A 24,209-nucleotide genomic window follows, 5' to 3' on the forward strand; every position below is an offset into this window, starting at 1 on the left:
TACTTCCACTCTTGTCCCGGGAACTCCCCAAGTAACAAAAGTGCCTTGATCTCTCTGTCAAGTTAGGGGATTTGTTATGTAAATTTGAAAAGATTAAAAAGGAAAGTGATAATGCTTTGAATATGCACCATGCAAACTTAAGTCAGAAATTCCAAGCAGTTTCTGAAATTCAGAAGTAATTTTGTCCTTCAACTTTCAATGGTGCAGATCTTTTTAAGTCATTCATTGTTTTACTAGACTTTTCTCTTGGAATTGAAACCAATCAAGGACACCTGGCTTTGGCTTATAGTGGACCTGGCTGAGAAGAAACAGCCAAGATAATGGGAAATCTTTGTTGATAAGCCAGAACCTGATGGCTGTTCACCACATCATCCTCTTCGGAAGTTTTCTGAGATTTGGTAGCCTGCCCAGAGATCAGTCATGTAAAAAGGATTCAGTGCTTCAGCAGTTCTCCCTTTTTTTTTTTTTTTTTTTTTTTTTTTTTTTTTTTTTCCCCCCTATCCTCCTAAATAAGTTCAGGAAGAATCTTCAGTTTCATTGAAGTGGAGATTGGGCCAGTAATGCAGAACATGTGTGGTTAGTGTCGTTAAACAGGTCAACACGCTTCCACATGGCAAGCTTTGGTCCTGTTTGGAGTAGAAGCTGCATCAGAGCAAACTCTTTACTAAAATCTGCAGGTCTATGCTAAGGTCAGTGCTGTTCAGTGGCAGGGTGCTCTGCAGTCAGTGGGGTCACGTTTGATTTCAGGTGCTGCTGGGCTGGCACCACAGCCCTCCCCGGCTGCCAGAGCAACCCAGCTTTCTGTGGAGATCCGACAGCCTGTGTCAGGACCTCACTGGAACAAATGCTACCAGCATTTGTTGGTATTTGTCGCTGTAGGCAGGCGCTGGAGACTACCTGGAGCACGCCAGTGTGAAGACTCAGCCTTTTCCTTATATTGAGCTGCCTCCCCTGTGCCAGAGTCAGGCTGTCTGCACTGGGGACTTTTTGGAAAGGGGCAGCTGTATAGTGTCTCTTTCTGCCTCCACTGCTGAAGCCTCTTCTGTAGCAAGAAAGGGCAACTTGACCTTGCGTTTCTTGCAGGCTTCTTTTTTTCCCAGGATTTATTTTAATCATGAGACATCCCTAAAAACTCCAGACCTTGTCCTTTTGCTCTGGCCATTCTGTCACTCACCGTGTCTGCATTTTAAAGCTTAATTCGGCTCCTGCTGATGTTGATAGGTATTTTTTGGTAAGAGCAGAGTATAGCCCTTAGGGTCTAATGCTTTTGTCGTGTCATAGCCTTGGAAGGTGGTGGCATTTTGCAAGATGTGCTTGACATGCAGTCACCTGTGGAGAATGCTGATTTGGTAGCAGTTAATACACTGCTTGCATTCATTTTTCTTGGTTGCATGTGGCAGCACAAAGAGCAAAGAAATGAAAACCCAGGCGATTAGCGGTATTTTTGCTGACTGTCTTCCTCTAAATCAAAGCAGGTATTCCCCTCTCCTTCCTTGGTTAGTGTTCCTACTGCTGTGTGCAGCACCTCCTATATTCTAATTCACAGCACATGAAAATGAGGTCTCAAGTGCATATGCGTGGATTTCATTTTAACTACCCAGTGAAAAGTTTTAATTAGATGTTTCATGTGGAGACATGAAACAGGGTTTGAAATTAACAATGACCTTGCGGCCTTCCTCGAACATATTTTCTGATACCATGTGGCAGACAGTCAGTCCCCTGCTTTTTTTGTCACTGGTTGGAACGTGCACATCCAGGCAGGGAAGGCTGTGACGTGTGGGAGCGGCAGCAGTTGCTGGTTGCAGGAAAAAGTACTTTAGCCTCATTTGGTGATTGGGAAAATAATAGAATGACCTAACTCAGGAAGAGCATGAGTAGCAGATGGTATTTCCTTTAACAGCTTGCTGAAAATCACGTCTTAGATGAATTTCCAAGCTCTGAACAAGGGTAAGCCCTGAACAGGGGGTGATGCTGAACTACACTGCCCTTTTTGATCAAGGGAAAGGCATACAGCTCACATCCCTTTGTTGGCTGCTGTGCATCAGCTCTGTCCCCCCACCAGCCTGGCTGACACTGCTGTCTCACCTGGAGGGGCTGGACTGAGAGCACCATCCCTTAATTTGTCCCCATTTTCTCTGGAAGGTGAGGGGAGCAGACCTGTGCGTGCTTTGTCAGGAGCAGCATTTCTCCTTAGCCCGGTGCTGGAAGGGAAAAAAGAACCTGCTCTTTCCACAGAGTAGGACCCAAGCACAGAATGTAAATATGCATCACCTTTTTGGTTTGGTTGCAATACAACAGTGTCTTTTCCCTTTTGTAGAGCACTAACATTTGTTCAATGAACACAATATCAGTTTAGGCCTTTTTACAAAATACTTTTGGTATTTCAAGTAGGGGTTTATTCACTACAGAAACCTTTAAAACATATATGTGGATACAAATACAACTGTTAGATTGATTTACTGTTTGCAGTGTTTGCTATTTGGCCATATTTAGCAGGTTAATAGAGAGAATTGATGTGGTCAGGGTCAGAGGAGAAGACACTAATCAGAGCTGGCTGGAGTGAAGAGGTCAGGATTTCAGCTCTCATATGCAAAGCCTGGTTGTTCAAGCTTTGAGCTAAAAAACAGACACATTCAGGCTTGGGTTTTCCTCTGTGGATGGCAAATAGCTGGAAAGTGTACCAACACGCTGGCTTTGTCTCCTCATGTGTGAAACCTGAATCTTTTCAATGGAATCAACACATTGATTCAGTCTGTCCAAACAATCTGTCAGTCTGTACGCAGTACCTATAGTGAGCTAATCATTGGGCTATATTGATTTCTTTTTTCTTTCCTAGATTTGATGAACTTGTGTAAAAGAAGCATGTGGCTTCTAAACAAAACTCCCTTTGCAGAGAGTTCTTTACTCCTATTTCCCGCAGAGGCAGAAGAAGTAAATTAAGCCCACGTGGAGGATTGTCCCACTGCTTTATCATTGGCATTGCAAGATTTTCCAGAGGAGTTTGAGCAGTGCCCAGTGCCCCAGTGGGAACCCATCAAATCCTGCATGTTGCAGGTGGCAATCCTGCATCTGGGGCCTTTCTCAGGACTTCAGCAAGGATATGGCAGAACCTTCCTCCACCAAGAAAGCTGAGGTGCTTGTGGTCCCTCAGTTCTCCTTGCGTAGAGATGGATGCCTGTGTATGCATGTGCTGTATGTGTTTATTCATTAAACAGACTGCAAACCTTGCTAAAAGCAAAGCTGGTCACTTACAAGGACTACTTATGGAACCTTTTTCCACACTGTAGAAATAACCAGTCATTTACACACAGTCTCAGTTGGTAACAGAAAGAAGCTGCTTTCTCCTGGTGACCCATCTGTTCTGACACTCCACTCCCACTCCTCCTCCTCCTCCTCCTCTCTTCAGATTGCATCGAGTTTTCATCTAGCAGTTTCTGAAAAGTTTCAACCTCCTTTTCCATTCTTCAGGTTGAAACCTGAATCTCTGGCATCACAACTGAGACCCATACAAATTCCTGTGCCCCTACCTCGGGGACATCAGGGCTGTGAAGGTCACCTTTCCCCTGCTCTCCATCCAGTGCCTGCTGGTGGAGGAAGTGATAGATGCAGGCTGTCCCTTCGCTGGGTTATCTTGCAGATAACAGTTGTAGGTACCCGTTGCCACAGCTGCTTTCCTGAAGGGGAAGGGTGGGTGGTGGAGCTGGGGTGTCCGACAGGGACTCAGAAGCTCCCCATCCTGTGTAGGCTTCCTCTGAGACCTTGGGCTAATGACCGAACGTCTTTGTGTCTCAGATCCTCATTTGTATATGGAAGTGCCGCTTCCCTGCTTTCAGGAGCATTGTGAACGTAGGCTCTCAGGACGCTGCCAAGCAGATGTGGTGTTTGAGCAGTTAGGTTGCACTGGTTGGCTGAAGGATGCTATAGATAGGGTACCCCCAAATCGGATACTTTCTTAAAGGTGGCCCTTAATAATTTTTTTTTTTCCCAGAGGAGCAGCTATAGCCTTCATTTCAGGAGACCCCTAAAAATCTGCCTCTCTTATTCCATTTTAGATATTTCTTTGTAGGTGTGTATGCAGAAACTGTTCCAATTTTACAGCAGAGCTGCTCTGTTCTTGCACTGGGTGGCCGTATGCTCCCTGTAATTCACCTGTTCTCACTCTCCCACCCTCAGCTATCACGCAGGTAACATATGTGTACGTACAGGTACGACTGGCTCTTCCCTGGTGCAAAACTTTGTTTCGTACTGTGTAGGGAAAAAGGCTACAATTCCACTACATAATTTTCCTTTTTCAGCCACTGTAGTAATGCACTTAAATTCTGTCTAAGATTTGCTGGCTTATCAGTTGACACACTGTTTTCATGGCAGTGACATGTACATAGTAAATACTTGTATAAGACAAAAGCTATACAGTAAATCATGCATATAACTGTTTTAAAATCCTATTAGTTTTTAATTTGTGTGATGTTCAATATGTATTAAGGATCCCCTAAGAACAGAAAGAGTAAAAAAAAAAAAAAGGCAATTTAGTAATTTAATTATGGTAGAAAGTCATGTCTTACCTGCTGTAAGAAGAAACAAAGGTTTAGCATTCCGGCAGAAGTTTTGAAAAGCTGTAAAAGTTGCTTGACCATTATAAGTGAAAATTATATATAAAATCATAGGCATTTGCCATTTTGCTCGTAATTCATTAAAGCTGCGGTTTCCAGTATTCCAGTGCTCTCGTGCATGGAAGAGACCTGCGTCAAATGGTTGGGTGCCCAGCCTACTTGAAAAAAATCCTATTGATTACGATCTAATAATACTTCCCATTCTGGGGATTCTTCATTTGAGCAATTTTGCTAATGCAGCACAACATGTAATACCAATATGCCCGTACCACTTTTGCTTTTATAACAAATAATTTGTTCCAGTCCTTTTTACTTTTTCCTTCCGATTTGCCATGCACACATTAAGTGCTTGCTAGAGCAAAACTTGGTTTTCCTACCTTAGACAATATATTTAATGAACTTTATCTGTACTGCATTGTTAAGGGCAAGGAGCTAGGAGCTAGCTCTAAATAGACTAGGGCTTTTATGAAAATGAAAGCCCCAAAGAGTTGCTTCATCATGGAAAATCACTGCCAAATGTCATGTGAGCTCTTGCTTTCCTGGCTCACACAATGTAGAGAAACATTTTCATTTTTAGCATCTTGACATTCAGGTTTTTTACTTGCACTGCTTTAGCACTTTTTAGTATATGAATATTTTCCATTAAAATGGATTGTTATGAATTTACTTATATTGAAATAACAATTGAGATAATACAAAGATATAGATAATTAGGGGATTAGATCATGCTGTACAGAAACATCTTAATAAGATCAAATAAACGCCTGCATTTCATTTTTAGCATAGTCTAATATTTAATAAGCTAAAGCTTAAAATCTGATTAATTGGCAATGATTTTGTGATTTGATATTCAGAAAGAATGTGTCTCGAATACCAAATGAATGAACGCCACTGTGGACTATCGTTGCTGTGATTCTTATTCTGACCTTGAAAACTGGGTTGATTTACTATTTTCGACATTGCTAACCTTGAAACACAGTAATTGGAAAAACAGCGCTGAAGGTTAGCAATGCTTTTACTTCAGTTACCATGGGGGAGCAGTTTGAAGTTTGTGGGGGAGGAAGGGAATGGTCTTCAAGATCTTCAAATAGCCTGAAACTTCTGGTGATGACAGCACTCTAAATTATCGTTGTCCTAAAAAGGTCCTTCCGTGCCAGTGAAGCCTCACATAGCTAAAAGGAAAGGTGACTGGGGAACAGGGTTTAAGTAACGTCAGGACGATGGGGATGCCTGAGAAGCTGCTGCTCAAACCCTTTCGTTGCTATGCAAACATATCCACCTGCACAATGGGTGTGTGTCCTCACAAAATATCCTTTGGCACAGCATTATTTTGGTAGGCCAGGTGAGTAGCTATGTGTAAACATACTTCTTACATCAAGTAAATGCTCACAAGCCTAAGGTCTTACCCTCTCTGCTGGTTGCTAACAGACAGCCACTGCACCAGTGCAGGCTGGGGTAAAGGAAGAAACATGCTTTGCACAGGGAGAGTTTCTTCTGGAGTAGATAGAGGTATAAGACAGAGAAAACAGGGTTTGTCTTTACTGAGTGGGTAGTTACACTGTAAATGGCACATTCATTACTTACACTGGAAAAAAAATAAAAATCCTAACAAAGATCTTGAGGAACATTAGATTGTTATCACTTGCATTTTAAGGGAGCAGAGGAAAATCAGCAACTTCTGCTTAGGCTCAGCTGAAAACATCATTCATTTTATTAAAAATCTAACAGAAACCTAATGTTTTATATACCAAGGATTTTAGACTTTGTTCTCCCACCCGCCCCCCCCCCCCCCCCCCCCCCCCAGGTCAAATCATTGTGGTCTCTGTGTTTCTGATTGCAGTCGCAAAATCCTCCAATGCTTGTGTTAAAATTCCAGGCATCTAGAAGGCACAAGTCCTCCTGACCTAGTGCTGTAGTTATAATGATGCATAAAATAAATCATTGCAATTACTGAGGCAGTCTCAAGCACTTAGTAACTCAGGCAATTGCTTCTTGAAACATGACTGAACTGAAGAAAGGATCATTAGTTATTTCCCTGGAGTACTTGGATATTGTAACCCTCTCCACAGGGTTCTATTAGGGAGTTAAGACCTGGTCATTTGTTCACACATCTCATTTTATCTTTCCTTTACTCAAATGCTCTGTGACAGCTGATGAATTCCAGAGCATGTCTCTAATTCACCCACGGCATCTCCTTACCTGTCAAGGTTCAGGTCAAATAGCAAATGACCAACAAGGTGGGAAGGAAGAGCCCAGCAATGACAAAGTAAACAGGTTTAAGAAGTATTACTGGAAGGGCTTAGGGGATAGGGTGACTTTCTGAGACATAAGGCATAAAAATAATTTCCTGAGTAAGAAGATGTTAGATGAGAGCTCAAGGTTATATACAAAAAGAGTATAAACCTGTAGAAAGCTATGTAACTTGTACAAAGCTACGAAGGTCAGGAAGGAATCAAAGTCAGAAATAAGGGAAGGTAGGTCGGGATGGGGAATATGTAGAATCACAGAATCATTTAGGTTGGGAAGTACCTTTAAGATCATCGAGTCCAACTGTAAACCTAACACTGTGCACTAAACCATGTCCCTAAGCACCACATCGATATGCCTTTCAAATACTGAGAGTTTTGATATTTCTTGGGTGACATAGGTGTTGGCAGTGTCTGAGTAGTCTGTACTATGCTGTCTGACAGTCATGGGACGTAGCGTGAGGGAGAACGGGATCAGGAGAAGCTGTGAGTCAGTAGACATTTGCATCTCCAAGAGGAGCCCTTGCTGGCTGAAGAAACCACTGTGGACACAGTGTAATATCAGAAGCTGGCAAGTGGCATCATGGCGAAGTGCTCTGCCTCTCCCTATAGATAACACCACAGGTTGCTCAGGAATTCAAGAAGGAGGAGATATTTTGAGGGAGGAAAAAGGTAGTGATCCAAGGGACATTGCTGGGGAATCTGCTGTCAGTGTTGCTTCTCAAGGTGAATCAAAAGGATGTGGAAAGAGCCTTTGTGTGGGCATGACAGCGTCTGAAGAAGAAGAGCCAGAAAAGGCCAGGAGGGATGTACAGTCAAAGCCCAGCAACTGATGGGTATTTGATACGTTAGGATGGGCTCGCAGAAGAGCAGTACGGTTTGGGGGTTGTTCTGGGGAGCTGTCTTCTTAAGAGCGGGGAGGCGGGGAGGCGATCTGAGGGAGCGGTTGGATGTTTGCTGCTGCTCGGGTCAGAGTGCAGCAAGACAGGCAGCAGCCTGGTTCAGGGCTGATGCAAGGGTAGATCAGATGTCCTTGTTTTGGGGATGGCCCCATCCATCGGAAGGATGGGGAAGGTGGCCGGAGGCGGTAACAGCTCCAGCTGCCCCAGGGCGATGTGCTGCTGCACCTCTGGCAGCTCTTCACGCTGTTAGGAAGGCTTTGCTGTCCCGTGCTGTTGCGAACGGTCTTCTGATGCCAGAGCACTAAATGAGTTTGAGAGGTCATTTGTAAGGTTTTGCGGTCTTAATTGAGGCAAATCCTAGCAAGACATACAATGTTTGATCTTTTTTTCAGTATTTTCTCCTATGCTAATGATAGATCTGGTTAAGTCACCCCATGTAAAAATAACATTTTAAAATACTTCTATCAACTTCTTGCAGAAGAGACAGTGAAATCTGGACTCTGCCATGCTTCTGCACTCATTCCTCCATAAAGGAACCATTCTGTGTGGAGGAGGCCACACAAGTGCACAGATAAGTGTTTACTCAAGATGCCTTGCATCTTATTGCAGATACCATGTAATTTATCAGTTCCCATGGTAACATGCATTTTGCATTCCAAAACTTGAATAAATGGTGAGATTGCCCTTGGTGTAACTAACCTACCTCCTTCCCAAAGTTGGGCACAATTGTGTTATCTAAAGAAAGAAGAGAAACTGCCAGCATTCGTACTGAAATAATTTTTTGAGCACATAGCTAGTTAAGAAGCAGGTACGTGATTCTATCTAGAACAAAATAAAAGTAATGTAATATGTGATTACTTAAAATCATAAAATGGGAGAAATACGAAGTGCTACTTCAAAATGTCATGATTGGCATTGTATATTTTTTTGTAATTTTTATTGTTTGTGACACTTCAGTTTTCTTCAATACTGAAAATCTAATTAAATTTATCATTTTATATTATTCTTTACATAGGCATACAAAAAAAGCACTTTTCTTCTTTTCCTTGTAATTTTTCGATAAGATTTCTTTATTTGTGTGCTGTAACCTCCACTTTTGAATGAATTATTGATGACAACAGCTAGTTAATTGTTAACTTGCTCTTTCTCACCTCCCTTATTCTTTTCTTTTTTACTTTTGCTAAATGTAGACAGCAAACCTTGGACCAAAGCAAAAAAACGAACAAAAAACCTAACCCAGAAGCCTTTAATTTGCTCCTGTGCATGTAAAGTTAGAAAAAAGCATCCTGTACAGAAGCAGCCTGATTTTTCTCATTTCTTTAGTAGACTATTCATTGACATCAGTGAGCATCCTACAAAACAAATGCAGAATCAAATCTCCTGCTATTAGGTGGAAGACTTGAGTTCTATTTTTCCTTCTAACTCCTCTTTCCTTTCTTTTTAGCAGCTTGATTGCATGCTCTACGCATTGCTGTCTACTTAGGATACATTATCAAATCTGTGAGTGATTAGTGGCTTATCTATTTTTTGAATGATTGAAATGAATGAATTAGAAAGCATTAGTTAAAAGGCTGGTCATTTCAGCCTGTTTTGAAGGGAGTTAAAACCATCAAATAAACCCAAGAAAACTGTAGTTGTAGTGATTCATGCTTTTCTTGAAAGAAATCACTACATTGTATCTAACTTAGTTGAAAACAACCACCAAAACACAGAATGTGCACTCTACTTTGTGACATCTACTGTTGGGCTAGAAGTTAAATACATTTGGTTTATTTTAAACATTAGCTTTAGATATATTATTTTTTTTACTCCTTTACTCAGTGCTTTTTCACACTTGCTGTTTGAAGACTGTGTTAAATGTCAGTGCATTTGAAAGAGTTTAATTCTGGAGTTCCTGAGAATGAGTCTGAGCTTTATATAGTGTTCTCAGTTTCAGAGTTTATCTTAAGGCTTTTGCAAGGCCAGAACCAGCTCCTGGCCTTTGCTGAGTACTCACTTGTGAAAATTCAGCTGAATCCTTCTGTGGGCATAATGCTTCAACAAAAAGATACATGCCTTACAGTGGTAAATGTAATGAGCAGCACCTCAGTTTATTAGACAAATTTTAGCCTTCCTAGTTTGGAATTGTAGCATATAATGTGGATAGAGTATGTATTTTATTTTATTTTTATTGGAGTAACGGCACTGGCAGCATTGAGAGGTGCTATGGACATAAGGCAAGAGAGAAAGGTTGCTTTGGTAGGTAGTAAGTAATGTCAGTTTTTTAAAAATAATATTTCACTTCACAGCAAGTATAAATTGGAGGGAAAGGCGAAGAAAGAGATCAGCAATCTTGTCTGTCTGACTTAGAAGCCGTATGTGTCCAACACGGGTAATTAGAGCAATATAACGCTGACAGTGTCATATATTTACTCTCTCTCTCTCATTCCTGCAGGAGACCTTATTTATCGCTATACCCATTATAAAGGTTGTAAGGCCTTTGTACACGTGTCCTTACAAAGTTGAATATTAGTCTACATTAATAAATTAAATCCTCTAATGTCAGTGAGCTGCAGTTTTCGTTCTTGTGTGAAAACTGTCTGGGGGCTGCCGTAGAAGCCAAGTTCCAGCCCTGCTAGATGTTAATCAGGTTGTTACCTAGTTCCCCTCATACCCCAGTAATTTCTAGAATTTCACTCTTCTGATGTTAAGATTATTCTCAAGTATAACTTCTGTATATCTAGTCAATCATCTTCTGTTTTTCTTTCCCTGAGGTGTATGGTAATAGTAGTATATTTTATCAGTCCTGGGGTATCTAGGTTAACTCTGCAGTCCTCCTCAAATCCTCAGCACTCCTGCCCCTTCCTGACCAAGATGTAAGTCCTGCACTCCTGCACTTTTTATATTATTTCCCTCATACTTTTCAGGGCAGATAAGGCTTGATCCGCTGCCACTGACGTCACTGGAAGACACTCTTCTGTAGCTGTGGGATCAAACTGTTGCTTCATCTACATATTCTATTCTATTCTATTCTACTCTATAGGCAAATGAGATACTTGTATCTGGCGTTTGAATTTTTGTCCTACAGGAAACTTTACATTCTTGGGCTGGGGGGTGGGGGGCAGGGGAAGTTTCCATTCGGATGAAAATAGTACAATTGCAAAACTCTCTTAGGATAGAAATCGAGATTTAATTTTCCTGCCACTTCCCTTGGGACCTGGACCTCCAGGCTTGATGAGCTCCTGGAGGGCAGGGGATGCAGAAGCCCTGCCAGCCTGGGTGGGCAGTACTGCAGGCGGTGCAGGGAGCCTGGCAGGGTGCTTTTTGTTTGAACTGATGTGTTTTGGCACTGTTTGAGTTGTAGTAAATCCACATTTTAAAAAAAGTTGCGTTGGAAAATTTCCAGCCAGCTCCACACCCCAGCATGTTAATTGCAAGGGCACTGCAAGGGACGGTTGGTACCTGCTTCTTTTGTTCTACAGTCACGTTAATTTGCCCTGGTGTGGTGCAGGTTTTTCTACAAATACGCATGCTCCAGGCCTGCAATTCTTCCATATCCTGGTGTTTTTGAAGTAAGTGCTGCCCTGGCAGCTGTGAGAGAATGATAACAATATTAATACCGTCCTCGTGTCTTTTGTCTCTTTCTCCTCCCTCCCTCCCCCTTTTTTCCCCTCTGCTGTTGTATGGTTACAGAGAGAACGTCTCCTAGGTTGTCCTTGCCAAGGAAGTAGCTCTCTGTCAGGCTGTCAAAAGTACCTACTAAGAGCTTTGAAGAGCATGTGCTGCAAGAAATGGAAAACCAACATGCATAGCCTTCAGTCGTCTTAAAAAGACATTTTTCATTAGCTGACAAAGAGTTGTGGAGTGTTAAGGTTATGATATCGTTACTTCGGTGGTTGTGACACCAGTAATGAGTTTTTTCATGTCATTTTAGAAAGTGTGCCCTTTTCCCTGTGTTAGACATATTGTTTCCTTTCATTAAAGCCTGATCTGTAAAAGTGCACTCACCTTAAATGGTGATATTTGGAGGTAACTGGAGGCTAGTCAGGGGTACAGACAATTTGGTCTCAATTTAGGGCATTTCTTGCTACTAATCTGCAATGAAATGCCATGTGAGGGTCCTCTTCTGTCACTCCTTTTGTCTTTCTTGAGCTACATAGATTTTTTTTTCATGTTTTTTTAAGTTGCCTGCACAATGAAGCCGCAACCTCACCTGCGGTGGGACCACTGCTTGGGAACATCGTGAGGCTAAGCTTTATTTTTTTTGCCCTAGGACCTAACCACAGCCTTTCTGCTCACATAAGGACTTGCATTTAGCAGTGCCCTATTCCCATGAGCAGTTTCTTTCTTCTTAGTAATAGGGAAAGCAGAAATAATCCTACTCTCAGCAGTTTTGGGATTACAGGCAAAAATTGAGTTCCTTGATGTATGACTGTGTAGGGATATTAATCTTTTCCCTGATGCCTGTTGTCTGTCATCTGTGTCTTACCAGCACTGTCCTTTTGACCCCTCTACAAGGGTAACTTGTTATTAATGTTGCCTTTGCCGCAGATACTCAGTATGCAGATGACAGCACCAACAGTTTTTCTAAAAGGGCTTGTTCTGTGCATTATCAGATGCAATATTCAAAATCGGCTTCAGCAACAAAGGATTTTGATTTTTTTTCTGTGATGTAGCTCATGCTTATTTTATCACCATTTGCAAAGTTGATAAATTCAGAGGTGGTTGTGTTGAGCCAAATATCGGCTCTTTGTTGTTCATCTCTGAGACCGATAGCTCAGCGTGAGACCAGCGGGAAGTTTTGGTACGATCCCTGGGTGCCCTTTACTGGGGAACATGGTGGTCAAATCATTTAAAGTATTTTATGTTTTGTCATTGGTGGATTTCTGTTTCTCTCAGTATACAGTGAATTAGTGCATGTTTATGAAGGTAGATTTAGCAACTGCAGAAGGAAATAAAAAATACCAGAGTACAAAGAAGAACCTGAGAAAAGTTCATTGGATGAGAAAAATAATAAAATGTAATATGTATATGCTATGAGCTGTATTTTATAGTGATATAAAATAACACAGCCTCATGTAAGAATTTTCTTGATTCTTAAGAATTGTGATATGAAAAGCTGCTGTTGATGTTCCTGCAGTCCTGTAAGGTAATTTTCCCCTTGAAATCTGGAAAAAGTGGTTATCATGCAACTGACTACAAGGTAGGCAGTTCCACTGAAAATGTTTTGTGCTGTGGTATCTTAAATAGAGGTAGAGTACTAGCTCATATTTGGTTTTGTCTTTCTAGAATAAAAAGAGGGTAGCCACCACAGAAAAAATACCGGTCTCCTGCTTATATAGCTGGGTTAAGCTGTGCTGGGGACTTTGGAATGCTTTTCTCCTGCTGTAGTTGAAAGAGAATCAAACCTCTTAATGCAGATTTTGGTCTCTCTCAAAACTCTGCGAAATACAGCAACATATTCTGAAATGGATTATCCACAGAGATCAGATATATTGTCATCCATCTCCACTTAATTGTGATGTGTTTTCATTTTCATTTTTGGAAAATAAAGAGGAATAGCCTTTAAAGAATAGAGTCATTTTTGTACATCTGTTTGTGCTTTGGTGACTTTAAATCTAATTCTGCAGTTTCCACAATGACAGATTCCAGGGGAAAACAGAGTGAAGTGTAAGCAGGCAATCATCTTAGTCTTTGATAGATGCTGTCTGAAAAAGTGTCTCTTACAGGAGGAGATGTTAATAGAATGTTGAGGGAGGGGTTGTACTTTCTTTCATGTCTGTGATATAAATATGTTTGTATTTTATAGCCAGAACTCATCTCATTGTCTACTACCAGCACTGGCAAATGCCTCACGTTGTAAGACTTCATTTTCCATTGCTTCTAAGAGTTGTTGCATCTTATCTGGTTATTTTGAAAGGTGTCTGCCTCAGCCTATTTAAATTTTTAATGAAAAATGCAGCCAACATGTTTCAGAAGCTGCTGAGAGTAAGGTTAGGGGTAAATACTGTTCTGCTTTGTTGAAAAAAAATCTGGCAGTAGTTCTCTGAAAAGCTCTTTTCCTCTTATACTTCTGAAGTGGGATCTGAAATCCCTTTGGGGAAAAGTCTTTGGTTTTTTGTACCATCTTCATAAATATCTGCCCAAATCTGGCCCAAGTTAGAGCCAAAAAATGCAGTTTATACACGCTGTGTAAAGAGTTTCTAGAGCTTTGCAGGTTAATATTTGAAGGCCCAGTAAGCTCTGAGCATGCTTCAGCCTGAGCCGTGAAGGGTTTCCTTTACAGCTGTAGCTCTCTGCTCTTACGGCCAGGATCTGCTTGTAGGATGTAATGAGCCTGGACAGAGCTCTGAGCTAAAGCAGCTGTAACTGTAACTTTTGCTGTGTTCAAACTAGTTCTCAGTGGGCAGGTTTGGGTTTGGGGACCTCAGTGTCACACTGTGGAGGCAGGTGCTTCCAGCCTTTGCAGTGGGTACAGCAGGGTCCCAACAGACAAGGACCTTTTGTCGCAGCTTGGACCCAGTCCCAGAGCAAGACCTCAACATGTGCTGAACAAGGCAGAGCTGTAGGGATGGAGCAGGGCCTAGTCAAGAAAAAAAAAAGTTTTATTATGTTTTAAAAGAATCTAAATTAAAGAATACTAGTCAGTGTTTTCCAGTTTTCGGACTCTACCTTTCTGTCTTAATCACGTTCTTGTAATTCTTGTTTTGCATGGGTAATATGCACCAGGAACTGATTATAATATCAAAGCAAAAAAATACCTGTCCAGGAAAGCAATCAGTCTTCTGAAATCAGGATCTTGTCATTTTGTGGCTTTTGTCCTGTTCTGTCAGTTATCTGAGTACTTCCCTGCACTGCAGTGGAAGCCTCTCTACACTTGTGCTTCTGAACCCATTTCCAGCCTCCACTCTTGTATTTCACAGTTTTTACATGGAAGTGTATCCGTGTGTGCAGGGAAGCTCCATGGATTCATTGAGGGGAGTGGTCTCTTTTTCAGAACACAAACAGCCCCAGGAATCCTTTGTGTATGCCTTTTCCTGTACCTCTCAAGGCCATGCCCTGGCATCAGCATCAAAAGACATAGCAGCAGAAGTGATGAGCATTATCTGATAGTGTTGAGTCAGTTGTACAAAATTGTGCTATGGAAACAAAATGTTCCTGCCGTCTGTAACTCTTAGAGGAGGGAATTTCTTTGTTATTTAATGTGATTTTGAAGCAGATAGCCTGTGTAAAGTTTGCTTTGTAGCGTTGCCCAAAGAAGATTCTCTTTGCCTTTGCTAGGTTGTTTGGCAGCAGGAAAATCTGTCTGCAGACTGGATTTTCCATGCTCCATTAAGTTTATAGGTGCTTATAAGTTACCTCTTAATTGCTCTATTACTCCTTTACCCACTGAAGCCAGCAATGTGAGAGTCTCTCTGGATCTGGGGTTTGCAGGGGTAGTTCTGGGTCTGGTCCCTTTTTAATAAAAGCATGTGGAGAGATGCTGGAGACAGGCTTCCTCAAGTACATCAGTAGCAAAAGGATGACTAGGGAAAATGTGGGCCCGCTGCTGAATGAGGGGGGTGTCTGGTGACAAAGGACACAGAGAAGGCGGTGGTACTGAATGCCGTCTTTGCTTCAGTCTTTGCTGCCGAGGCTGGTCCTCAGGAACCCCAGATGCTGGAGGCAAGAGAGAAAGTCTGGAGACAGGAAGACTTTCCCTTGGTCGAGGAGGATCGGGTTAGAGATCGTTTAGGCAAACCTGACACCCACAAACCCGTGGGCCCTGATGGGATCACCCCCGAGCACTGAGAAAGCTGGCAGACGTTATTGCTGAGCCACTGTCCGTCATCTTTGATGGGCATGGAGAACAGGAGGGTGTCTGAGGACTGGAGGAAAGCCAGTGTCACTCCAGTCTACAAAAAGGGCAAGAAGGAGAACCCAGGAAACTATGGGCTGGTCAGCCTCACCTCCATCCCTGGAAAGGTGATGGAACAGCTCATCCTGGAGGTCAGCTCCAAGCACGTGGAGAAAAAGAAGGTCACCAGGAACAGTCAACGTGGATTGACCAAGGGGAAGCCATGCCTGGCAACCTGACAGCCTCCTACGGCGGAATGACTGGCTGGGTCGATGAGGGGAGCGGTGGATGGTGCCTACCTTGACCTCAGCCAGGCTCTTGACACCGTCCCCCACCAGAGCCCCCGGGCAAGCTCAGGAGCGTGGGTCAGGCGGGTGGGCAGTGATGGGCTGAGCGCGGGCTGAGGGCAGAGCTCAGGGGCTGCGACCAGCGGCGCAGAGCCCAGCCGGGGGCCTGTAGCCAGCGCTGTGCCCCAGGTCAGCGCTGGGTCCCGTCCTGTTCAGCTGGGTCATCGGTGACCTGAGGGGACGGGGCGCAGCCTCGGCAGCTCTCCCGATGGCACAAACTGGGAGGAACCGCCGGGACACCAGCAGGCCGTGCTGCCCTCAGCGAGGCCTGGGCAGGCTGGAGAGCCGGGGGGAGGGGACCTCATGGGGTCCCACAGGGGCCAGCGCGGGGTCCTGCCCTGGGGAGGGACAGCCCCTGCGCCGGCACAGGCTGGGGGTGGGCTGCTGGGGGGCAGCTCTGCGGGGAAGGGCCGGGCGGTGCTGGGGGACAGCCGGTTGCCCGCGGGCCAGCGGTGGCCCTGTGGCCGAGAAGGCGGGTGGGAGCCTGGGGCGCGTTAGGGGCAGCGTGGCCAGCGGGTGCAGGGAGCTGATCCTGCCCCTCTGCTCGGGCTGGTGAGGCCCACCGGGAGTGCTGGGCCCAGCGCTGGGCTCCCCAGTCACGGGAGACGGGGAGCTGCTGGGGAGGGCCCAGCGGGGGCTGCGGAGCTGGTGAGGGGCCTGGAGCACCTCCCTGGTGAGGAGAGGCTGGCAGAGCTGGGGCTGTGTAGCTGGAGAGGAGAAGGCTGAGGGGGGATCTCATCAATGTAATCAGTTATCTTAAGGGTGAGTGTCAAGAGGATGGGACCAGGCTCTTTTCAGCAGTCCCCAGCGACAGGACAAGGGGCAACGGGCAAAAACTGCAACACGAGAAGTTCCATCTGAGTATGAAGAAACACTTTTTTACTTTGAGGGTTACAGAGCGCTGGAACAGGCTGCCCAGCTGAGGAGTCCCTTTCTCTGGAGATAATTCAAAACCCACCTGGATGCAATTCTGTGCAACCTGCTCTGGGTGAGCCTGCTTTAGCAGGGGCTTGGACGAGATGATCTCCAGAGGTCCCTTCCAACCCCAACCGTTCTGTGGTTCATTCTGTGATTCTGTGAATTCAAGGGACATGGAAATATCCCTGACTGACACCAAAGTTACCGGTTCCTTTGGCCATAGGTCAGATTCTTCCCTGCCAATTGCAAATAACCCAGAAATCTAATGTCTTGCATAAGGAAGCCGGCACACTGTGGCTATTTTCAGCAGTACCGTACATACCTCTGCTTTCTTCTGCCCCGGTGGTAATTCAGAGGGTCATATTCCTACTGATGCAAAGCGTAACTTGCAGAAGTTAAGGCCTGCTAAGCGAGGACTTCCAGCTGTTTCATTCTTATAATCATATAAATATTTATACCACCCCAGGGTTCCTTTCATGATGAAAATAAAGGTAGCACTTGTCTGCTGTTAAAATATATTACCTGGGAGATAAACGGCTAATCTCAGTATTGGGAAGATGGATGAGAGGAATGGAAAATTTACCATAATATTGGTTAGAACATCCACTGAGTCCAGAGGGCCTTACTGTTTACTTGAAACTCCTGCTGGGAAGTGACGTAGAGGTTCATAGCACTGTGTTTAGCTGTCAAGAGATGATTAATTAAAAGTTGTAATAAATGTGAAATTCAATGTTTGCCACGCACAGTTTCATGGATGCTAGCTAAATTTCCTTGTGATGGGTGGTGTGCACCAGCAGCTGATTCTAACATCCCAGCAGGATGCAAATGGTGCTTTTGAAGGGAGAACCGAGACAGGGAGAGTCTGCATGAGTGACTTGCTTATGGCCACATGCGAATTGAGACAGTGATTCACCTCTGCAGCATTCCTGGTGCTCTACACAATCCTGTCCCACCTCTATGAAAGCACAAGTCCAAATATATTCTGACCCAGGCAGCTGGGAGTTGTTCCCTACCCTCTGCACTGGAGTCAAATAAACGTCAGACAGACAGTGTGGGGAGCTCAAAGGCAAGGTGCCAGTGTAGCATCACCCCAGTGAACCGCAATTCCGCTGTTGATCTCCTCCTTGCCCCTATTCATCTTTGCAGCCGTAAAATGAGACGGTAACACTGGGCCGCTGTGCTCCTGCATGGCTGGTGCAGGTTGCTCAAGCAAGGGCTGCGTAAAGGTCTGAAAAAGGAGGCTTTGCTGTTGATCGGGGGTATGATGAGGATGTCCCCGAGTCAGCCTGCTGACTTCTAGGGACTCAGCTAGGGTGCTGCCTTGCTCTTCAGTGCACGATGCTGTCACTTGGGGGCCGCTTGCATCCTCCTCTTCATCTGCCACTAGATTTAGATGGAACATGCTGCAAGCAGCCTGGTTTTCTTCCAGAAAGAATTAATTATTTCACAGACCATTCAAGATTCTGATAAATGAAGTGTGCCTTGATGTCATTTTAGAGTAATATCTGTAGTGAAATCAGAACTTGTAAAAACGGGGAAAATACGTAGGATTTGTCTTTGTGTTTTGCTTTGTTTGCATTAATTGTTGCTGCTTGTAGTATGATTAAGGGGTCTGACTGAACATTAAAAATGTCGTGCATAAGTGGGATTTCAATGAAATAATAATTCTTCCCTTAAAGTGAAATTATTTTTATAAGAAGATAGCAAAATAAATGAATTTCTCTTTTGGAAATAGTTATTATAGGTAAGGAAAATCCAAACTAAACCTGATTGGCCTTGATTTTGCACAATTTTTGTCTTTCCTGATAAAATAGATTGATTTTTCTCTTCCTCAAAACTGATAAAACAGCAAGGACAAGAGGAAGAGCCTTATGAAAATCTTATCGTTGGGGCACTTTATGCAATTAATTTGCGTACAGTCACCCAAGAGGGTTTTTGAAAATGTTTCTGCTTGGTGAGAAGCTGAAGGAGAAACACCGTCTTCCAGAACAACCATTGTTAATGTCCTTTCAGTATGAGAGAGCTTTCACCCTCCCTGTGCTCCCTGTTGACTTGCTGCCAGCTGCTCATGTATGTAATGTATGTAGGTATGCTTAAAATCCATTCCCATATATGTGGAAATAGATGGTTTGTATAAACAGCACTATGCATCACATATATGCCCTGTATGCACTGCAATTTGGAATGTCAGCGAGCACAGGGAAATGAGGATCGGGGCTAGTGTAGAGGATGCCAGAGAAAAGACAGAAATGGAGAGGTTTATTTCTTTGGGTAAACCTCTCTGTTAGTGAATGGCTTTAATGCTGCACCTGTTTCTTGTTCTTCCTGTCTTTCCCTTTTGCTGCTTCTTTCACTGCAGCTTTTCAGATATGTAGGCAACAAAAACCCATGGCCGGTGAAATGGAAGATTACAATTAATGCATCAGTATTCCTGTAACGCGGCTGCTCAGTAATGTCCCCTGGGAGCGTTACAATGAATATCTGACATTAATTGGCTCAGTACCTGTACATCTGACCTTGTAGAAATTTAGCAGATCAATTTTACATGTTGTTTACTGATAAAGAAAACTTCTTCAGGGCAGGGGCTGAATCTTTGGACATGCCTGCACCACAGTGACAACCAGCAGCAGCAATCAGTCTCGCTGGGTCTTGGAATAGGAAATAAAATAACAGAAAGAGGAATCATAAAGTGGTTTGTTTCCCTTGTTTTGCCAAGATCTGTTCCTCAGCAGTCTGTAGCCCACTTGAAGACTTTGTCACTGCTGGATGCCGTGCACTTGATGCGCAAACGCTGTTTTTTCTCACTTGAGTAGTATCTGTACGAGCGTTTGACATACTAAACGATTTAAGTAAACCAGGTCAGAACGAGAGGAACAGCAGCTAGTGGATGCACTTGCACTGACCCTGCTGCCTCTTTCGTGTTGCTCACCCTCCGGTGGGGGAGGCTGCCGGCGGGACCTGGCAGGGGGCTGCGAGCCGGTCTCCGGCAGCCGCCGCGTTGCAGCGCTCCGTGTCGGGCAGCAGCCGGGCCTCCTCTGCTGCTCTGGGCGGCCGGGCGGGCTGGGCACGAACGGGTGGTCGTTGTGCGCCCGTCCGTTCCGGGGAGAAAGTCAGTGTCCGCAGCGCAGCGAGATTCACACGCGAGGCGGTCACTGCGCATAACTTTCTGTGGGGCGGTTTGTTTCCCCAAGTTAAAAAGTTGTTGAAAAGGCGGGGGGGGGGGGGGGGGGGCGGGGTATTTATTTGTACGCGGAGTATTTCCGGAGGCGCTGAGCGGCACGCACCGCATGCCTGTCCCAGTGGTTTTATCGCCTTTGTTGAGGTACAGGGGAGATGCTTCGCGGAAGGTGTGTTGTGCTGCTGCGTTACCGGCGTGCTCGGGAGCGCGCCCCGCTCTCGGGCTGTTGTTACCTGCCCCTGCCCTGTTTGGCCGGCTGGGAACTGAGCGAGCCGTCACCTCGGGGGCACGGAAACCGCATTCCCCCGCCCCCCCGCGAATTTACATCCAACACACGATGCCTAGCGCGGCTCACAAAGCGCAGCCCGTTCCTCCCCCCGGCCCCGCAGGGCAGGGAGCCCCTTCCCCAGTGCAGCCCCCCCAGCAGCGAGCCCAGCCGGGCAGAGCCCGCGGCCCCGGCCGGCGGCGGGCACTGACCGCGCTCTCTCTGTCGCTCTCCCCCCCCTGCGCACCAAGGCGGACGATGGAGGCGGCGGCGAGCGGGCGCGGCAGGAGGCCGGCGCAGCGCTGGTGCTGCGGAAGGTGTGGTCACGCAGCCCGGCCCCCGAGCGGCGCGGGAGGTAAGGCTTCCGCGGCTCCGGGAGCGCGGGGCTGGGCCGGCCGGGCCGGGCTCCGCGGCGGCGGCAGCGGGCGGGGCGGCGGCCCGCGGCCCCCGGCAGGGCGATGGCCCCCGGGGGGCGCGCCTGAGGGGGGCGGCGCGGCGGGAGCGGGGCGCCATGGGGAGCGGCAGGGTGCGGGTGCCCGAGGCGCTGGCGGGCCGCGGCGGGGAGCGGCCGCTGCCCACCTTCGACGTGCCTTACTTCAAGTACATCGACGAGGAGGACGAGGAGGACGAGTGGAGCAGCCGCTCGCAGTCTTCCACCGAGGATGACTCCGGGGACTCTCTGCTTTCCGACAGATACGTGGTGGTGTCGGGGACGCCGGAGAAGATTTTGGAGCATCTCCTCAGCGACCTGCACCTGGAAGCCGCCCAGGACAAAGAGACGGGTAAGGAGCGAACCGGGCGCGGGGGGGGGGATGGGCGCAGCGGCTGGGGAGCGCCCGTCCCCGGTGCGGGGTGGGAGCGGGGAAGAGGTCCCGGTGCTGGGCCGGCAGAGCGGGGCGGGCGCTCCGGGGCACCCCCGGCCGAGAGCCGCGCTCCGGCCTGGTGTTCAACCGGGCAGCGGGCGGCGGGACCGCGGGCGGGCGGCGGCAGCGGGGACGCCGGCAGCGGGGACGCCGGCAGCGGGGACGCCGGCAGCGGGGACGCCGGCAGCGGGGACGCCGGCGGCCGGGGCAGCCCTCGGCAGCCGCGCGCTCGGCGGCAGCTTGAGCCCCTCTTGCCTTGGGCGTTCGCCGCTGCCCGGGCCGCGGGGCCGGCCCGCTCCGTGTAGCACCGGCCGCCTCGGCAGAGGCTGCCATCCCTCGCAGCCAGGCTGTTGTTACGGGGATGAGCATAAGCTGTTGTTACAGGGATGAGAATACCTGCCGCGCACTCCAGCCCCCGGGCTAACTACCGTTCTGCCACCGCCCGGCAATTCGGCTCATCTTCTGTGTCATAAGCACGGCTTATAAATTTCCTCATAACCCGAGGCACAGCGTGTAGCCTGGTGCTGTACTTGTGTGTCTTCGACAGACATTGTAGTTTGTTCCAGCCTAAAGCAATTATTATATTGATCGGGCTACTTGACGTGCAGTTTAATTTTCAGCTGGATCTCTTGGCTATATGCACAGCTTGCTGTCACCAAGAGCTCCTGGGGCAGTTTATCAAAAGTGCCTGCAAGCTGCGATTCATAGATGGTTTGAGTGGAAGCGGCCAGGCTGGTGAGACTTTCCGGAGGTCCGGAACACCGAAGAGCCGGGGAAGGCAGCTGGCAGTAAATGGAGCTGTGCGTTTGATCGTTCCCACTAGGGTTAAAACGCATACTCCTGCTGCCTCTGTATCTCTCTCTCTCTACAAATGAGATTACTGAGAATAAACACACTTTAATCCTTTTAAGTGACTGAAAATAGAAATAACATCTGCAATTCCCAGAGGAATGTCAGGATTGGGTTCTCGGGACAAGTCATTAGTTTAATGTGGGACAATAGGCATATTCCTAGCCCTGATGTATGAATGCCCCGAAGAAACGTATAGAGTGTCTCCTGGTGATATTATTACGGTATTCCTAGTGCTGCTTTTGTCTGCCTAGGCATTAATATTTAGTGCAGAGAGAGGCTGCGATTGTTTTCCTTCAGCAGACTAGTTCTGGGTGTAATTTACTTGAGCCAGCTCTTAGGCGGTGTAGTAAGGGTCCTTCCTTGGCCCTTTAGGTCAAATGTTGGATCCAGATTAAGTTTCCCCGTTAATGTTTATCATATGCAGATTAAGGAGCATTAGCTGTCCGCCTTTATAATCTCCTTGTTTGTTTTTTTTTTTAAGATCACGAGCTTGCTGGAAAACAATGAAATTTTCACTAGGGATACGCATTATATTTTAGTGTTAGTAAATACAAAGCACTCCTTACATAAAGCATTAGATGCTGTATACATCCTCACGTGTTCTACCTTTTCTTTCATTCTTCTTTGCGCTCTCTCCCTCACATCTCCGGGAGGCTGTTCCTAAGCCTGTTCTTATTGTTACAAAGAGGGGCTGGTAAACTGCCCTCAAAACAAATGCTAAACCACTACTTGACTGGTTGTTAACAGATGGCGATGTATTTAAAGGTTGATTGGCTTCCCCTCACCTCTTGTGCCTTATCCTAACTCCTTTTAGAAAGAAACAATTAGCTCTGCCCTGTAGCCAAGGTTAACCTGATCCTGGGGACAGAACAAAGTAGCTGTGGCTTCAGTTGTTTGCCATCACAAAAGAAGCATGCCCAGTCGCCCTCCACTTCAAGGGTAGCTCCTCAGGTACTGTTTTCTTCTGACTTGATTAATCTGGTGATACAGAACTTTGTCGAAATAGAAGACTTTGGGAGTTATGTTTCCCAGTGTTTTATGTGGCAGATGCCCCTGTAATGGCTTTTATCGCTGTGTTTTGCAGACTCAGTGATATTTGACATGAGGATGTATGGCATATCGGCTGTACGTGTGTACATCTTTGAGTGTGTACCTGAAGGCATCCTGCTGTTTATGTGCTTGGATTTGCCGTTCTTTGTATTTTTTGTAGTTCCAGTCTGGCCAATCTCAGAGGACAGTTATGTCGCAAGAGTCCCGCAGGCTTGTGTTTTAGCAGGCATAGATTTGTGGAACATAAAAGGACGATGTTCTTGTACCCAGCTGCTGCTCCTGCTGTCAGTTTGCCAATTCCAGGATGACTTCCTTGGCCTCCTGCTTTCCCTGCAGCCCCCAGCCCAGTTTGCTTATTTGTGTCTGTAAAGAACATGAGAAAGAGCTGTTCTTACATACGCTGGTGCATGGGGGACTGTTGTTCTGTTTGACCCTTTGCACTGCTTCCCAAGGAGGGATGCTCTGCATGTTTTCATTCCTAGCCTTTGTATAACAAATCATAACCGCAACCCTCTGTGGTCATTAAAAAAAATAATTAAAAAATCCACTATCTCCCGAGGCTAGCATGGTCACGGAGCACCACTTTTTATAAACACTGACATGGCTGAATGATGCTCCATGTATTGCTCCCAGCCATCCTCCATTTTTTAGCCCAAGTCAGCAGGTACTGTTTGTAGCTGGGTGAGTAAAGGGAAGCTGTGGGGCTGGTCTGGAATAAATTTAGCTGGGCTCCAGTCCAGGCCTCAAGGCTCCCTTCAGCTGCTGCTAAACCTGTAGCAAGATACCTTAAGCAGTCTGCTGTGGCATCCTCTGCTATAATAAACAGGTGGGGACCTGACCAGAAGAGTCGTCCCATTGTCTGACGTGGCTGAGCACTGTTACAGCAAATGAGGACGCTAAAGAGGGTGCTGGACTCTATTGCTCAGATGACTTCTGTAGGCAAGGATGTCTTGGAAGCCTGAGGTTTGCAAGACTCTTTAAGCTTAATGTACTTAATAACTGTTTAATGACTGAGGGTTTATGTGTGATGCCAGGGAGTGTATGTGAGTTCTTGTGGCATCACCTTAAATTTGGGCTTGCCAGTGACAAAGATTTGCCAGGCTTCCAACTGAAAGGGGAGAGATTTCATCTTGCTGACTTACTGTAGCCTGTAATGTACCAA

The 24,209-nt window shown here is 46.0% G+C and overlaps 1 protein-coding gene across 3 annotated transcripts in view; it reads left to right on the forward strand.

Moving 5' to 3' along the window:
* Positions 1 to 24,209, forward strand: part of RAPGEF5 (Rap guanine nucleotide exchange factor 5) — a 164,774-nt gene that overhangs the window by 77,266 nt on the left and 63,299 nt on the right. For 2 of the 3 annotated variants that reach the window (XM_037383646.1, XM_037383645.1), the window contains exons 10-11: positions 20,534 to 20,637; positions 20,976 to 21,064. The exons of the other annotated variant lie outside the window; for it this stretch is intronic. In XM_037383646.1, the coding sequence (XP_037239543.1) occupies positions 20,534 to 20,637; positions 20,976 to 21,064 (193 nt within the window). The remainder of the gene's footprint in view (positions 1 to 20,533; positions 20,638 to 20,975; positions 21,065 to 24,209) is intronic. 3 annotated transcript variants of the gene reach the window in all.

The sequence above is a fragment of the Falco rusticolus genome, chromosome 4 (assembly GCF_015220075.1).
Source record: "Falco rusticolus isolate bFalRus1 chromosome 4, bFalRus1.pri, whole genome shotgun sequence".
In the NCBI taxonomy this organism is placed as follows: domain Eukaryota; kingdom Metazoa; phylum Chordata; class Aves; order Falconiformes; family Falconidae; genus Falco; species Falco rusticolus.